Below are 12665 nucleotides of genomic sequence, written 5' to 3'. Positions count from 1 at the left end.
AGTTGGGCCTATAATGGTGTCATCTGTACTGAACATGTACACTTTTCTCTTGTCGTTATTCCCTGAACACTGCAGTATAATGATTTACACAGCATTTGCACTGTATCAGATATTACCAGTAACCCAGAGATAGAGATGAGGATATATGTAGGTTATATGCAAATTCTACATGTAAGGTACTTGAGCATCCATAGATTATTGTGGATCTTCAGAGGGGCCTGGAACCAATCCCCCATGGATATCTAGAAAGGACAGTATTTAATGGAGGAATGTAATCTGTATTGTGTACTCTATTTTTTTCTTTTTTAAGGAGATACATGATTAAGTCTCCATATTGAAATGGAACATTCTGGCAGTCAGTGCTGGGTTGTCAGCTCCTAATACTCCTATTTTACTTCTCCTGAGGATTCACTAAAGTCTTATAGGACTCTACAGGAGATACCCAATTTAAGATCACAATGGGACAGATTGGAAATCATTCATAGAATTCTTTCAGGAGATTTCACTTCTTTCAGAAGTATTCTAGCTAAATCTTGATGGGATATGAGCAATTAGAGTTTCTCAAGAGAATAATCACTTAAGAATCCTCAATGAAGTATAGCATATGGAACCAGGGTTAGAATTTCCACTGCCTGATGCTAATAAGAACTAAGATTATAGAATAGGCTATGATCATCCAAGATTATAATTAAAAGTTGGATCAGCAAAACCAGAAATTAAATAACCACCAAATGCAAAGACAACTAACTACCCAGAGGACATCCTTGGTATGTGATGAAACTCCATAAGAGAGTTTGACTCCAAATGTACAGCAATGTCTGTTCTTGGCCCATCTTCACCCTCCTCTGCCTTGTTCAGCAGCTAGTCCAAGATGGAGACAAAGAAATGGTTCAGGTATTAAAAAAGCCAAGTTTTTTCTACTCAAAGCTATGTGTCCCAGTGAAACATGCTCATTACATGTGTTGTAATAACATCCCTTTTCTCTGTTGGAATAAAAGAAAACAAATAAGAATCTGCCTCCTCCATTTCTTCCTTTCATTTCCTCTCAAGTTCTTAGTCCTTTGGCAAGCTTCCTGCAGATAATTCAACAGTTCTCTTCAGGACTCATGTGACTTCATTCCTCATTAGTCTTCTCCCATAACGGAAATCTAAGGTAGTTTCCCTGCACTTCCAGTAATTTAACAGCCTACTGTGCAGTACGAAAGAAATGTAAGGAAAGAGACTCCATTTTCTCTTAGATTACCTGGTGGTTAAGTGTCCACATTATAGCACTAAAATGTAAAAAAAAAAAAAAAATGTTTGGAGAAAAGCAGATTTGCATGGTCAGACTTAATCTGAGAATTCTAGCACAATTTTTCATATGGACTGAACTGTGTGAAGATCAGACACATTTTGCCAACTAACCCCTAGAATACACTGATCCCCAATGCTGAGCAAAGCTTGATTGAACCCAAAGCTATTTTCACCCCTTCAAATTCTCTAGAACTAAGTTATAGAAACCAGGTGAACAGAAGGCATGAAAAAACTTGCTTACTGAAAACTCACTGCAACAAAAGCTTGTTCCAGGATGCCCTGAGGGGCTAAGAAAAATTGCAATAAGTTTTACTGTAGTGACACATGTAGTTCACTTGTTAATGTCACAAATAATTGCTTTAATGGAAAAGGTAAATTCTTTCCTGTCAAGAAGTTTCAACAGACCCTAATCAGATCTACTCTGAATCCTTCAAGGTTTACATGTCACCATTACCTGTATAAGTGACGGTTATCTTCAAAATCTTCCTGACCCCATTTTCCCTTAATGTCTTCAATAACATGATTCTTCAGGAATTTTTTTAGGAGCTGGACTGTTTGCTTACGAGTCACTTCAGGACCAAAATTTTGACTGCACCTAAGCAGCTCATGCAGCCAATCCACAGCTTCTGTAGCTGTGAAGCAATGTTCATAACTCTTAAAACGACAACGATGTTTCCGTAGCGGCATCCTAGAACGAAAAAGCTCCACTGTTTCATTCCACTAGAAAAAAAGGGAGAAAGGCATTAGTCATTAACTGATTTTTTTTAAGTTATTATATTCCAAATACAAACTTCTATAAAAAATGATCTGGAAAATGGTGGTAAGAGTTCCAAAACAGTGTGAATGTGCATAATGTCACTGAATCATACACTTAAAAATGGTTAAGGGCTGAGGATGTGGTACAGTGGTACAGCTCTTGCCTTGCATGCACAAAGCCCTGGGTTCAATCCCCAGCACCACCACCAAAAAAAAAAAAAAAAAAGAAAAAAAAAAAAACTTTTCAAGGGTAGTTCATCATTTATTCACCCAAAAAAAAAAAATTTATTGAGCCAGGAATGGCCAAGAAGACACCCAACACTCATCTATTCTTCCGCTGGATAGAACCAAAATGTGTGGCTGCCTGTTGAGGTGAGTGGCCATGAGAGAATACTGCAATTCAACAGCAGAAAGACTGAGGTAAGGTCTGGAGACCTGGAACAAAAACACAACAAGAAGAACACAGTGCCCCAATACCTGTGGCCCAGCTTCATGGCCAGGAGAGGGAAGTCTCCCCTCTGAGATAGTAAAAGTGAAAGAATCCTAGCAAGTGCTATTGGCACAGAAGCCAGTACCCTGCAGACATACAGCATAAACAGGTAACAGTCCTGGGGGTCTGCATGGCAGGTTAGCTTTACAGAAGTTCACAGCATGCCCCAGTGAACTCCCCAGGAGCTGTAGCCAGGAGCCATCTTGAGAAAGGGCCTATTGTCTGAGTTTCTACTGCTCTGGAGGCCAGAAACCCCTATATATTCCCATCTCTGGGGACCCTGTAGTCATTCTACTGCACTGCTTCAGCAGGGAACTGCCTCATGAGATGGTCTTGGCTCAAGAGAGTAATTGAAATAATCCACTCAGAGTTCTATGATACAGGGAGGGGAGAGAAATGGTAGATGCAGCCCTCCAGAATAAAAGAAATGGGGAATCCTCCCTCTGGGACCAGGGACAGAACAGTTACATGTAATTCTAAACAGGTGCAAGGACCAAGGGTACTAGGATTAAGAGTAGTAGCAGATCACATGGTTCCTGCCACCCAACCCCAGCACTGAACTGTGTGATTCCCTTGCTACTCTCCCCTCTGAGTCATCAGGGCAACTCTTAATTTGCTCTGCCTCACCCCCACCCCCAGGTAGGAAGCTCCAGAGAGAATCTATACCTGGCACTGCCTGCCTTCTGCACTAGCTTGCAGGCAATCAACTCAGCTGAGAGGAATTTCAACTAGCTTCAGCCAAGATTTAACTCCTACTCGATAACTGGTGGGTACGACTGAAAGAATGGGGTAAGGAGGACCCTGGCAACATACTGCCCCTGGGATTCACCACCTAAGAGGACCCAGAGGGAAATTTTACAAGACATAGGCTACAATCATCTGCCCTTGCTACTCTTCCAAACACGTTGGCTGGGAGGAAATTTTTTTCGGTTGTTTTTACTTCTCTCTCTCTCTCTCTCTCTCTCTCTCTCTCTCTCTCTCTCTCTCTCTCTCTCTCTCTCTCTCCTCTCTCATACTCCTCACCCTCCATCTTTTTTGTGGTTTTTGGTTTTGTTTTGTTTTTCTTCCCACTGCTGGAGATCAGGCACAGGACCTTCTTACAATGGGCAGGTATTCTACCAGTGAGCTACTCCCAGCCCAGTTGAGAGGAACTGCATCCAGCTCCAGTCACAACCCAGTCCCACCTGAACCCTGGTAAATACTTCTACTTAAATAAGAGGAGGGACGTAAGTGCCCAGCTGTCAAACTGTCCCCAAGCAGACAGAGCTAGGAAGAGTCTGAGGTCCTACTCCTGGGCAGACATCCCCACAATAGCAGCAGACACCACACATATGCAGGTCCTCTAAATTGGCCATACCTGTACCTTGTCAGTGCAGTAATGATTGAATGTGCGTGCCATAGAGAGGGAAGCTGTGATTCTGGCCCCAGATCTCTTCATAAAGCACCCAGATCTGCCCCAGTGTCTAAAGAGGACAAGAGATTCAGGCCCTTGCCATGACTGGCACAACCAGTATCAGAATTACTTTCAAGTAATAACAGCCAATATCAACAGGGCCTGTGGAAACCCCCATCACCTGATAGGGGCCACCACTCCCATTGTAGGAGTAACCATAGAAGTTACACCTCATATACTCAGCTGTCCACACCACCCCTTGCCTATATTACCAGAAAGTTCCTATTTTGGCAAGACCTGCAAAGACACTGAGTCTCTCCAATTCCAATATGGTACATATTTTGTGCCCAAATCCACTAATCATAGTCAAAGAAACAACAGGGTTATTGCACAGCAGTGGACAGCTAGAAATAAACTCAACATAGCACAACAAACTGGTACCAAAAGACACATCATCAGAACACCTCTTACTAAGAAGGCCACTACATAAAAGTCAAAGAGACAGACATGTAAACAGAAGTGTAAATCTCAAACTAGAAACACAAAAAATATGAAAATATGACACCTAAAGTTGATAACTCTCTAGTAACAGATTCCAAAGACTTGGAAGTAAAGTAAATGCCTGATAAAGAATTTAAAGAATGACTTTTAAAAAGCTCAATGAAATCCAAAGGAATACATAAAGAGCTGAATGACATAAAGAAAATAATGCAGAACATGAATGAAAAATTCTATAAAGAGGTAGACATTGAAAAAAACAAAAATCTTGGAAATGAAAAGTTCAATGAGTCAGATTAAAAACTCAGTTAAAAGCCTCAATAATAGAATCAAGTGGGAGAAAAAATATTAGAGCTTGAAGACATGTCTTTTGAAATATTATATTCAGACAGAAATAAAGAAAAAATATAGAACAAAGAGAACAGTCAAGGTCTGAGACACCATTAAAAGATCAAACATCTGGATATTCAGCATACCCAAAGAACTATGGGTTAAGTAAATAGAAAAACTATTCAATGAAATAAAAGCAGAAGATTTCCCAAATCAGGGAAAAGACATGGACATCCAGGTACATGAAGTCTTTAAAACCCAAATAGAAATGACCAGAAAAGATCTCCTTCAAGACATATGATAATCAAACTGTCAAAATTACAAAACAAAGAAATATTAAAATCTATAAGTGAGAAGTGCCATATCACATTTAAAGACAAATCCACTAGACTAAGAGCAGATTTCTCAGCCAGAACCCCGAAGGAAAGGAAGGCATGGCATAATGCATTTCAAATCCTAAAAGAAAATAACAACCAACCATGATCACTATACCCAACAAAGAATCAAAGAAGAAATGAAGATATCCCAAAATTAGCATAAACTAAGGAAATTTGTGACCACCAGGTCAGCCTGGCAAAAGATACTTATGGGAATACTACACCCAAAAGTTGAAAAGAAATATATACCAATATGGCAGCACATGAAAGAATAAATCCCACTAGAAGGGTAGATATGAAAATAAAAAATAGGAAAGAATCAAACACGATCAATACAATAAACCATCAAATCACAAAGAAGAACAAGACAGGAAGAAATGAACAAAGAATATTCACCAAAACCACTAGCCGAAACCAACAGAATGACAGAAGATCCATACCATTCAATAACTCTGAATATAAGTGTTCCTAATACTCCAATTAAAAGACACAGAGTGACTGAATGGATTAAAAAACAAGACTCGATAATATGCTGCATACAAGAAACACACTGTACCTGTAAAGAGACACATGAATGAAAGAAAAATACTGGAAAATAATATTCTATACAAGTGGAATCTGAAAGCAAGCAGGAAGAGTTAGACTTAACAAATCAGACTTTAAGATGAAAACAGTAAGAAGAATCAAAGAAGGTCACTATGTAAGCACTCAAGGAATGAATCATTAAGAAATAACAATTGGGGCTGGGGTTGTAGCTCAGTGGTAGAGCACTTGCCTGGCACATGTGAGGCCCTGGGTTCAATTCTCAGCACCACATAAAGATAAATAAATGAAAGAAAGATATTGTGTCCACATACAACTAAAAAAAATTTTTTAATAAATAAATTAAAAAAAAAATATATATATATATATAAAACAATTGTACCAAGTCAGAGTATCCAACCACTACTGGACCTAAAGAAAGAAACAGACCTCAATACAACCATCATGTGAAACTCCAATACCTCATTCTCACCAACAGATAAACCAAGACCAAAAACTCAACAAAAAAACATCAAAATTAAGTTACACTAGATATCAAATAAACTTAACAGACATTTACATAATATTCCAACCAACAGTTATAGAATACACATTCTTTTCATGAGTGCATGGAACTTTTCATAGAATACACAATTTAACAGACCACAAAGTAGTCTTAGCAAATTCAAAAAAAACTAAATAATAACCTGCATCTGCTCTGATCACAATGGAATAAAACTAGAAATCAACAGCAAAAAAATTGTAGAAATTACGAATACAAAGAGACAATTAATACTTTTAAATGAATAATGGGTCACTGAAGAAGTCAGAGGGAAAATTTTTTAAATTCCTTGAAATCACACAAAAATGAAAACACAACACACCAAAACCTATGGAATATATCAAAAGCAGTTCCAGAGGGAAGTTTATAGCAAAGAGTACCTATAACAAAAACAAGAAAGCTCTCAAATATATATATATATATATATATATATATATATAGCATCTTAAAGTTTTAGAAAAGAATGATCAAATCCAACTAAAAAGAAGAAGAAATCCAACTAGAAGGAAAGAAATTATAAAAATTATAGCAGAAATAAATGAACAGAGACTAAAAGAAATACAATTGAAAAAACAAAGACTGGGTTCTTTGAAAAGACAAAATATAGACTAATAAAAAAAAAAAAAGAAGTCTCAAATAAATAAAATTAGAGATGAAAAAGGAGACATTACAACTGACACCAGAAAAACTGAAAGGTCATTAGGGATTATTTTGAAAAACTATATGCTAATAAATTGGAAAATGTGGAAGAAATGGATAAATTTCTGGACACACATGACCTATCAAAACTGAACCACGAGCCAAGCACGGTGGTCCATACTTGTAATCCCCCCAATTCAGGAGGAGGATTGCAAGTTTGAGCCTAGCCTCAGATTTAGTAAGACTCTCAGCAACATAGCAATACCTGGTCTCAAAAAATATATAAAAAGGACTGGAAATGTAGCTCAGCAGAAAAGTTCCACTGGGTTCAATCCCCTGTATCCAAAAAGAAAAAAGAAAAAAAAAAAAAAAAAAAAAGAATATACATTAAAAACCTCGGGGCTGGGGAGATAGCTCAGTTGGTAGAGTGCTTGCCGTGTAAGCACAAGGCCCTGGGTTCAATACCCAGCACCCCAAAAAAAAAAAAAAACTCAACAAATTAAAAAGGTAATGAGACTGAATCAGTAATAAAATGTCTCCCAGCAATAAATAAAAAGTAAATAAATAAATAAGCAAGCAAGCAAGCAAGCAAGTCCAGAATGGTTTCACTGCTCAATTTTACCAAACTTTTAAAGAACAATGCTCCTCAAATTTATTCCCTAGAATTGAAAGGGAAGGAACCCTTCCAAACTCATCCTATGAGGCCAGTATTACCCTGCTACCAAAACTAACAAGGACACAGCAAAAGAAGAAAACTATAGACCAACAGCTGTAATTAATATAGACTCAAAAATTCTCAACAAAAAGTAATTGCAAATCAATTTTAACAACACTTTAAAAAGAACATGTGCCATGATCAAGTAATTTTCATTCCAGGGATGCAAAGATGGCTCAACAAATGCAAATCAATAAATATAATACATCACATAAATAGTATCAAGGACAAAATTTTTATGATCATCTCACTACATTCAGAAAAGGCACTTGAAGGACATATAGCATCCCTTCATGATAAAAGTCCTGAACAATTTAGATACAGAAGGATCACACCTCAGCATAATAAAGATGATACATGATAAACATGTAGCCAGCATCATACTGAATGGGAGAAAAACTGAAAGCATTTCCTCTAACATCAGGAACAAGACAAGGGTGTCCACTCTCACCACTCTTATTCAGAAATTTTAGCAGTAACTCCATGACAACTCAACTTCTCCTCCTTATTTATGTGTGAAACTACATCAGTGAACAAGAAATCAAGAGGTCGAAAGTTCTGGAATTAAGGAAGTTGATTCATTCAGTTCATACTGGAACCTTTACAGACATAACATTGACTCAGTCAGCATCCCACAAGTCAGCTGGCAGAGTGGACACTGGAGGTGTCCAAGTGCACTCTCTATATAAAAATAGCTGTAGCCTTTCCACAGCCCTATGACAGAAACTCCAGTGGCACCAGCAGCAATGTTCATGGCATCCCTCAGATTTATTCCACCCATCATGAAACTTCGGTCTAGTCTTTGCTTCTAAAATATAAACATGAATAAAGGATTTTCCTTTTTGTACCCCGTAAACTAGAAATAGGTTTCAAATTTTCTCCCCTCTATATATGCAGCCTTCAAAATAAACATCTTCAGGAAGTAAAATTTACTCCAAACTACACAGTAATGAAGACAACCAATTCATACAGGGACTTCTCATCTTGTGATTGAGTTAAATCTTAAAAAGCCAAGTAGATAAAGAAAGGAATGCACATAAAAGGAAGAAAGGCCCTGCCCATAAATACTCTATGAATTTCAACTAGTTTCTCTATCTACTTACCTACCTTGCAAGTTTGTTGTTAGGTTAAATGAGATTATGGCTGTGAAATTCCTTTGCAAATGATAAAGTATTCCTTAAATATATAGATAATAAGTACAATTCCCAGGATAATCTCCCAAAACAAATTTTGGGGTTCAATCTATGTTATAGTCAGGAAGAATCTCTAGAGTCAAAGCAAAACCCTAAGCAGGATATACAACTTGGCAAATACCTTTCAGATACTTAGTCTGATAATAAGATCTGTAATCCTGTCTTAGGGTGATCATTTCACTATATCAAGCACCTATGAACATCAAAGCCTTTCCACATACCTTAGTCCGTTTTCTGTTGCTACAATAAAATAACTGAGACTGGATAATTTATAAAAGAATGAATCTAACTTAACTCTCCTATGTACACCACAGCGAATCTCCACATCATGTACAACCACAAGACTGGGATCCTAATTAGAATAAGATGTACTCCATGTTTGTATAAATATGTCAAAATATATTCTACTGTCATATATAACTAAAAAGAATTGAGAGAGAGAGAGAGAGAGAAAGTTTCTTTATTGGCCTACAGTTCTGGAAGCTGAAAAGTCCAGAACACAGCTCCAGTATCTGGTAAGGGAGCCTTCCCGCTGCATCATAACATGGCAAAGGGTATCACTTGTCAAGACAGAATAAGCATGCTAGTTCAGGTGTCTTTTCTTACTATGCCACTAATGCTATTATGGGGACGTCACCCTTATTACCTCTCAAATTCTTATTACCTCCCAAAGGCCTTACTTCCAAACGCCTTTGGGACCAAGTTTCCAAACATGAATTTTGGGGGTATAACATTCAAACAACAACCATACCTTTAAACAATTTTCACCACTGATTTTTTTTTTTTTTTTTTTTTTTTTTTTGTACTGGGGATTGAACCCAGGAGTACTACATCCCATTTTGGGTTTTTTGTTTGTTTGTTTGTTTGTTTTTTTCATTTTTTTGTTTCTCCTCAGGATCTTGCTCACTAAATTGCTGAAGCTGGCCTCAAACTTGCTATTCTCCTGCCTCAACCTGCACATGATTTTTTTTTAATGCTCTGCTGATACCTAGCTTTAATTTCTCATTAGAATTTTTGCACCAAAAAGTCCTGGTCAGCCAGGCACAATAGCACATGCCTGTTATTCCAGCAACTCATGAGGCTGAAGCAGAATGATCACACGTTCAAAGCCAGTCTGGGCAGTTTATCGAGCCCCTGCCTCAAAACAAAATAAAAAGGGCTGGCGATGTAGCTCAGCAGTGGAGCACCACTAGTTCCAATCTTCAGTACTACAAAAAAGAAGAATAAAAAGCTGTTGCTGCTGCTTACAAACATTACTCTCACTTATTTCTAATATGATTAGATGGTTATTTGGCTACTATGCTCAGAAAGAAAAAGTTAGGTTTTTGTTGTTTTTCAGATGGGATGTCACTATGTTACCCAAGCAGTCCTCCAACTTTCAATTCTCCTGCCTCAGCTACCAGAGTACCTGGAACTAAAGATGTGCATCACTATACCTAACTCTGAACTAAGTCATCTTTAAGCAATCTAGCAATACACCATTCTCAGTCAGCTTTAGAAAGAAAATATTGTGACTAAGGATGTAGTACAGTATAGAAACTTGTGTTCAATCCCCAACACAGTAGAAAGAAAATATCCTAAGGCAACATATAATAAGACAGACTTGAGAATGTGATCTTTTCCCATGGTATGCTATATTTGAAAAGATAAATGTAAGCATAAGGAGGAACAAAACAGATTTGTGATTAAAAAAAAAATTTTGTCTCTCACTTCAGATCTTTAGTCTAAAGAAATCACACAACATAACTTTTTACTTAACATCATAAGCCAAACTATAAGGTGCAACACCTAGTGTTGAAATATGCTTCCTATTCTTTTCTCCAGGATATTTATTCCACCTCCTTCCTGTTTACTATAAAAACATAAAAGTAGTGCTATAAAGACAACTGGCCTGGGAGTTTAGAGACAACTAAATTCTAGATCCGGTTGTACTTGCAACGTAGTAGCTATGTAACTTTGCCTTTCCCGAACATTTTCCTGGGTATTCCTTAGGGCACAAAGGGCAATGAGACTCAATTCCAAGTCACATGTGGCCAGCAGTGGTTGACAGACCAAGGTGTCAGTTACCTTCCCCCCCAATTTACCATCACAACTTTCCACAGAAAGGCCTCTAAAAACTTGTCATGGATATTACCAAGGGGTCAACCTTTATTCCCTTATGGTAATCCTCTGTGGCAGAAATCACAAAGTATATGCTCGAGGTCATAAAATAGATCAAGTACACCCCTGAACACTAAATTTGCCTTCCAGGAGAAAAGGCAGCACCCTGGACCACTAGTCTGCAAAGGTTCTTTCAGATTATCCACCAAGGTCCTTCCCTCAGTTAGGTCAGGGCTGACAGAAATGCCAGGGGCCAGAAACGTGCCAGGGCGATCCACACCTCTGTCCTGAGCACCGTTAGAAAGAACACTTCGTAGAGTGTCAACCAGTGTCACTCAGGAAGAAGACACGCCTTGTCTGAATTGCCGCAAACAATGAGCGTTACAGCGGGTGGGGTGGCCCTAAGGTTTCGGGTTGGGTCTTTCCCCTCGCAGCTGCAAGCGTTAGGTTCAAGGGGACAAAGGCAGAAGGGATCAGCCTGGTATTCGCAGCGCTCTAAATCCAGAGGCCCGGTTTTATGCGAACCTAGGCAACGTCTCAGGAACCACGCTGTACCCACCGCCACGGGCTCGGCCCAGGCCCCCTTTGCCCTTTTTTAAGTTACGTTCAGAAAGACACCGCAGACCCAGAAACTCGTTCGCCTTCACAAATCGGCCCAGCCTGCGGGGAAGAAGCTAGAGCTGACTATGCCGGGCTGTCCGAGGACAGGCCGGAAACGGCGGCTCCGCTCAAGTCCCTGCACCCTCACTCACCAGCTTGGTGGCCCGGTAAGGCCCGGGCCCCACGATGCGGTGCTCCATGGCCCGCACGCAGCTAAGGCTGCGGCAGAGCCAACTCCGATCCCGGGAGCCGGCCGCGCAGCAGTTTGAATCTCGAGCCTGCGGGCCCCGCGCCCTGATTGGTCGGCACGTGATGGCACGTGGCCGGAATTGGGCCAGGTGGGCGGGGCCCGGTCTCCACGGAGACCTCCTGCTACAGAGGGAGGGCCGGAGCTTAGCCGCCTAGGGTGTGGAGAGCCGCCCACCGTCAGCAGTCGGTGCTCACACACGGAGGGCGCTGTGACTGACTGCGAGGGCGTCTCCATCCCATCCTGCCTGGCACCCTTCTCTGACGCCCCTATGGCCAGCCCACCCCACACACTTTCTGAAAAAGGGCCAATGGAGGTACGTAACCTGGTGACAGGACCCGCTTCCGACTGCATAGATAAATCCCAGTCAGCCACACAGAGTGCACTGTGAACTGGAGGTGCTGCTAAGATTGGAAGAAGGGGTGGTGAAATGAAGCGACTTGACAGCCTGTACAAGTGAGGGGCATTTAAAAACTAGATAAAGGCAGAGGACCACGAGGAGTGTAGATAGCGTGTTAAAAAATTAAAAATAAATAAAAATAAAAAATAAAAAACTGGAGAAGGTCAGAGATTAACTCCTGTTATGCTGTCTTGATAGAGTATAGTTAGTATAGGATAGCCCCACCCACCCACATCCTGCAGTCCCCCATTGAATTTAGAGTTCTCTCTGTTGCACTGAAGTGAGACTTTTTAATGCTTTATTTAGGTCTGAGTCCTTTTTGCTGCTCAGAACCACCTTACCCAACCCCTTGCCCCACCCCAAGAATTGTAGGTCCTATTTGCAACTAACTATTCAACAGCACAAAAGAGGTCACGACTCTTATATATCTGTGACTTCAGTTCAGTGTTCAAATCTAAGCTCTTCAGTGAGCACCCTTAAGAAAGATCTCTAGTAATAAGAGAAATGCAAATCAAAACTACCCTAAGATTTCATCTCACCCCAATTAGAA

General features: G+C 39.7%; 1 protein-coding gene across 1 annotated transcript in view; it reads right to left on the bottom strand.

Moving 5' to 3' along the window:
- Positions 1 to 11731, bottom strand: part of DEPDC1B (DEP domain containing 1B) — a 116027-nt gene extending 104296 nt beyond the window's left edge. The window contains exons 1-2 of the mRNA XM_079144039.1: positions 11621 to 11731; positions 1748 to 2013 (exon numbers count right to left, since the gene is read on the bottom strand). Coding sequence (XP_079000165.1) covers positions 1748 to 2013; positions 11621 to 11668 — 314 coding nt within the window. The 5' untranslated portion in view covers positions 11669 to 11731. The remainder of the gene's footprint in view (positions 1 to 1747; positions 2014 to 11620) is intronic.
- Between the last annotated feature and the right edge of the window lie 934 nt (positions 11732 to 12665).

The sequence above is a fragment of the Sciurus vulgaris genome (genome assembly GCF_902686455.1).
Source record: "Sciurus vulgaris genome assembly, chromosome: 6".
In the NCBI taxonomy this organism is placed as follows: Eukaryota; Metazoa; Chordata; class Mammalia; order Rodentia; family Sciuridae; genus Sciurus; species Sciurus vulgaris.
Note: the sequence above shows the minus strand (reverse complement) of the source record. Positions and strands in the feature narration are given on the sequence as shown.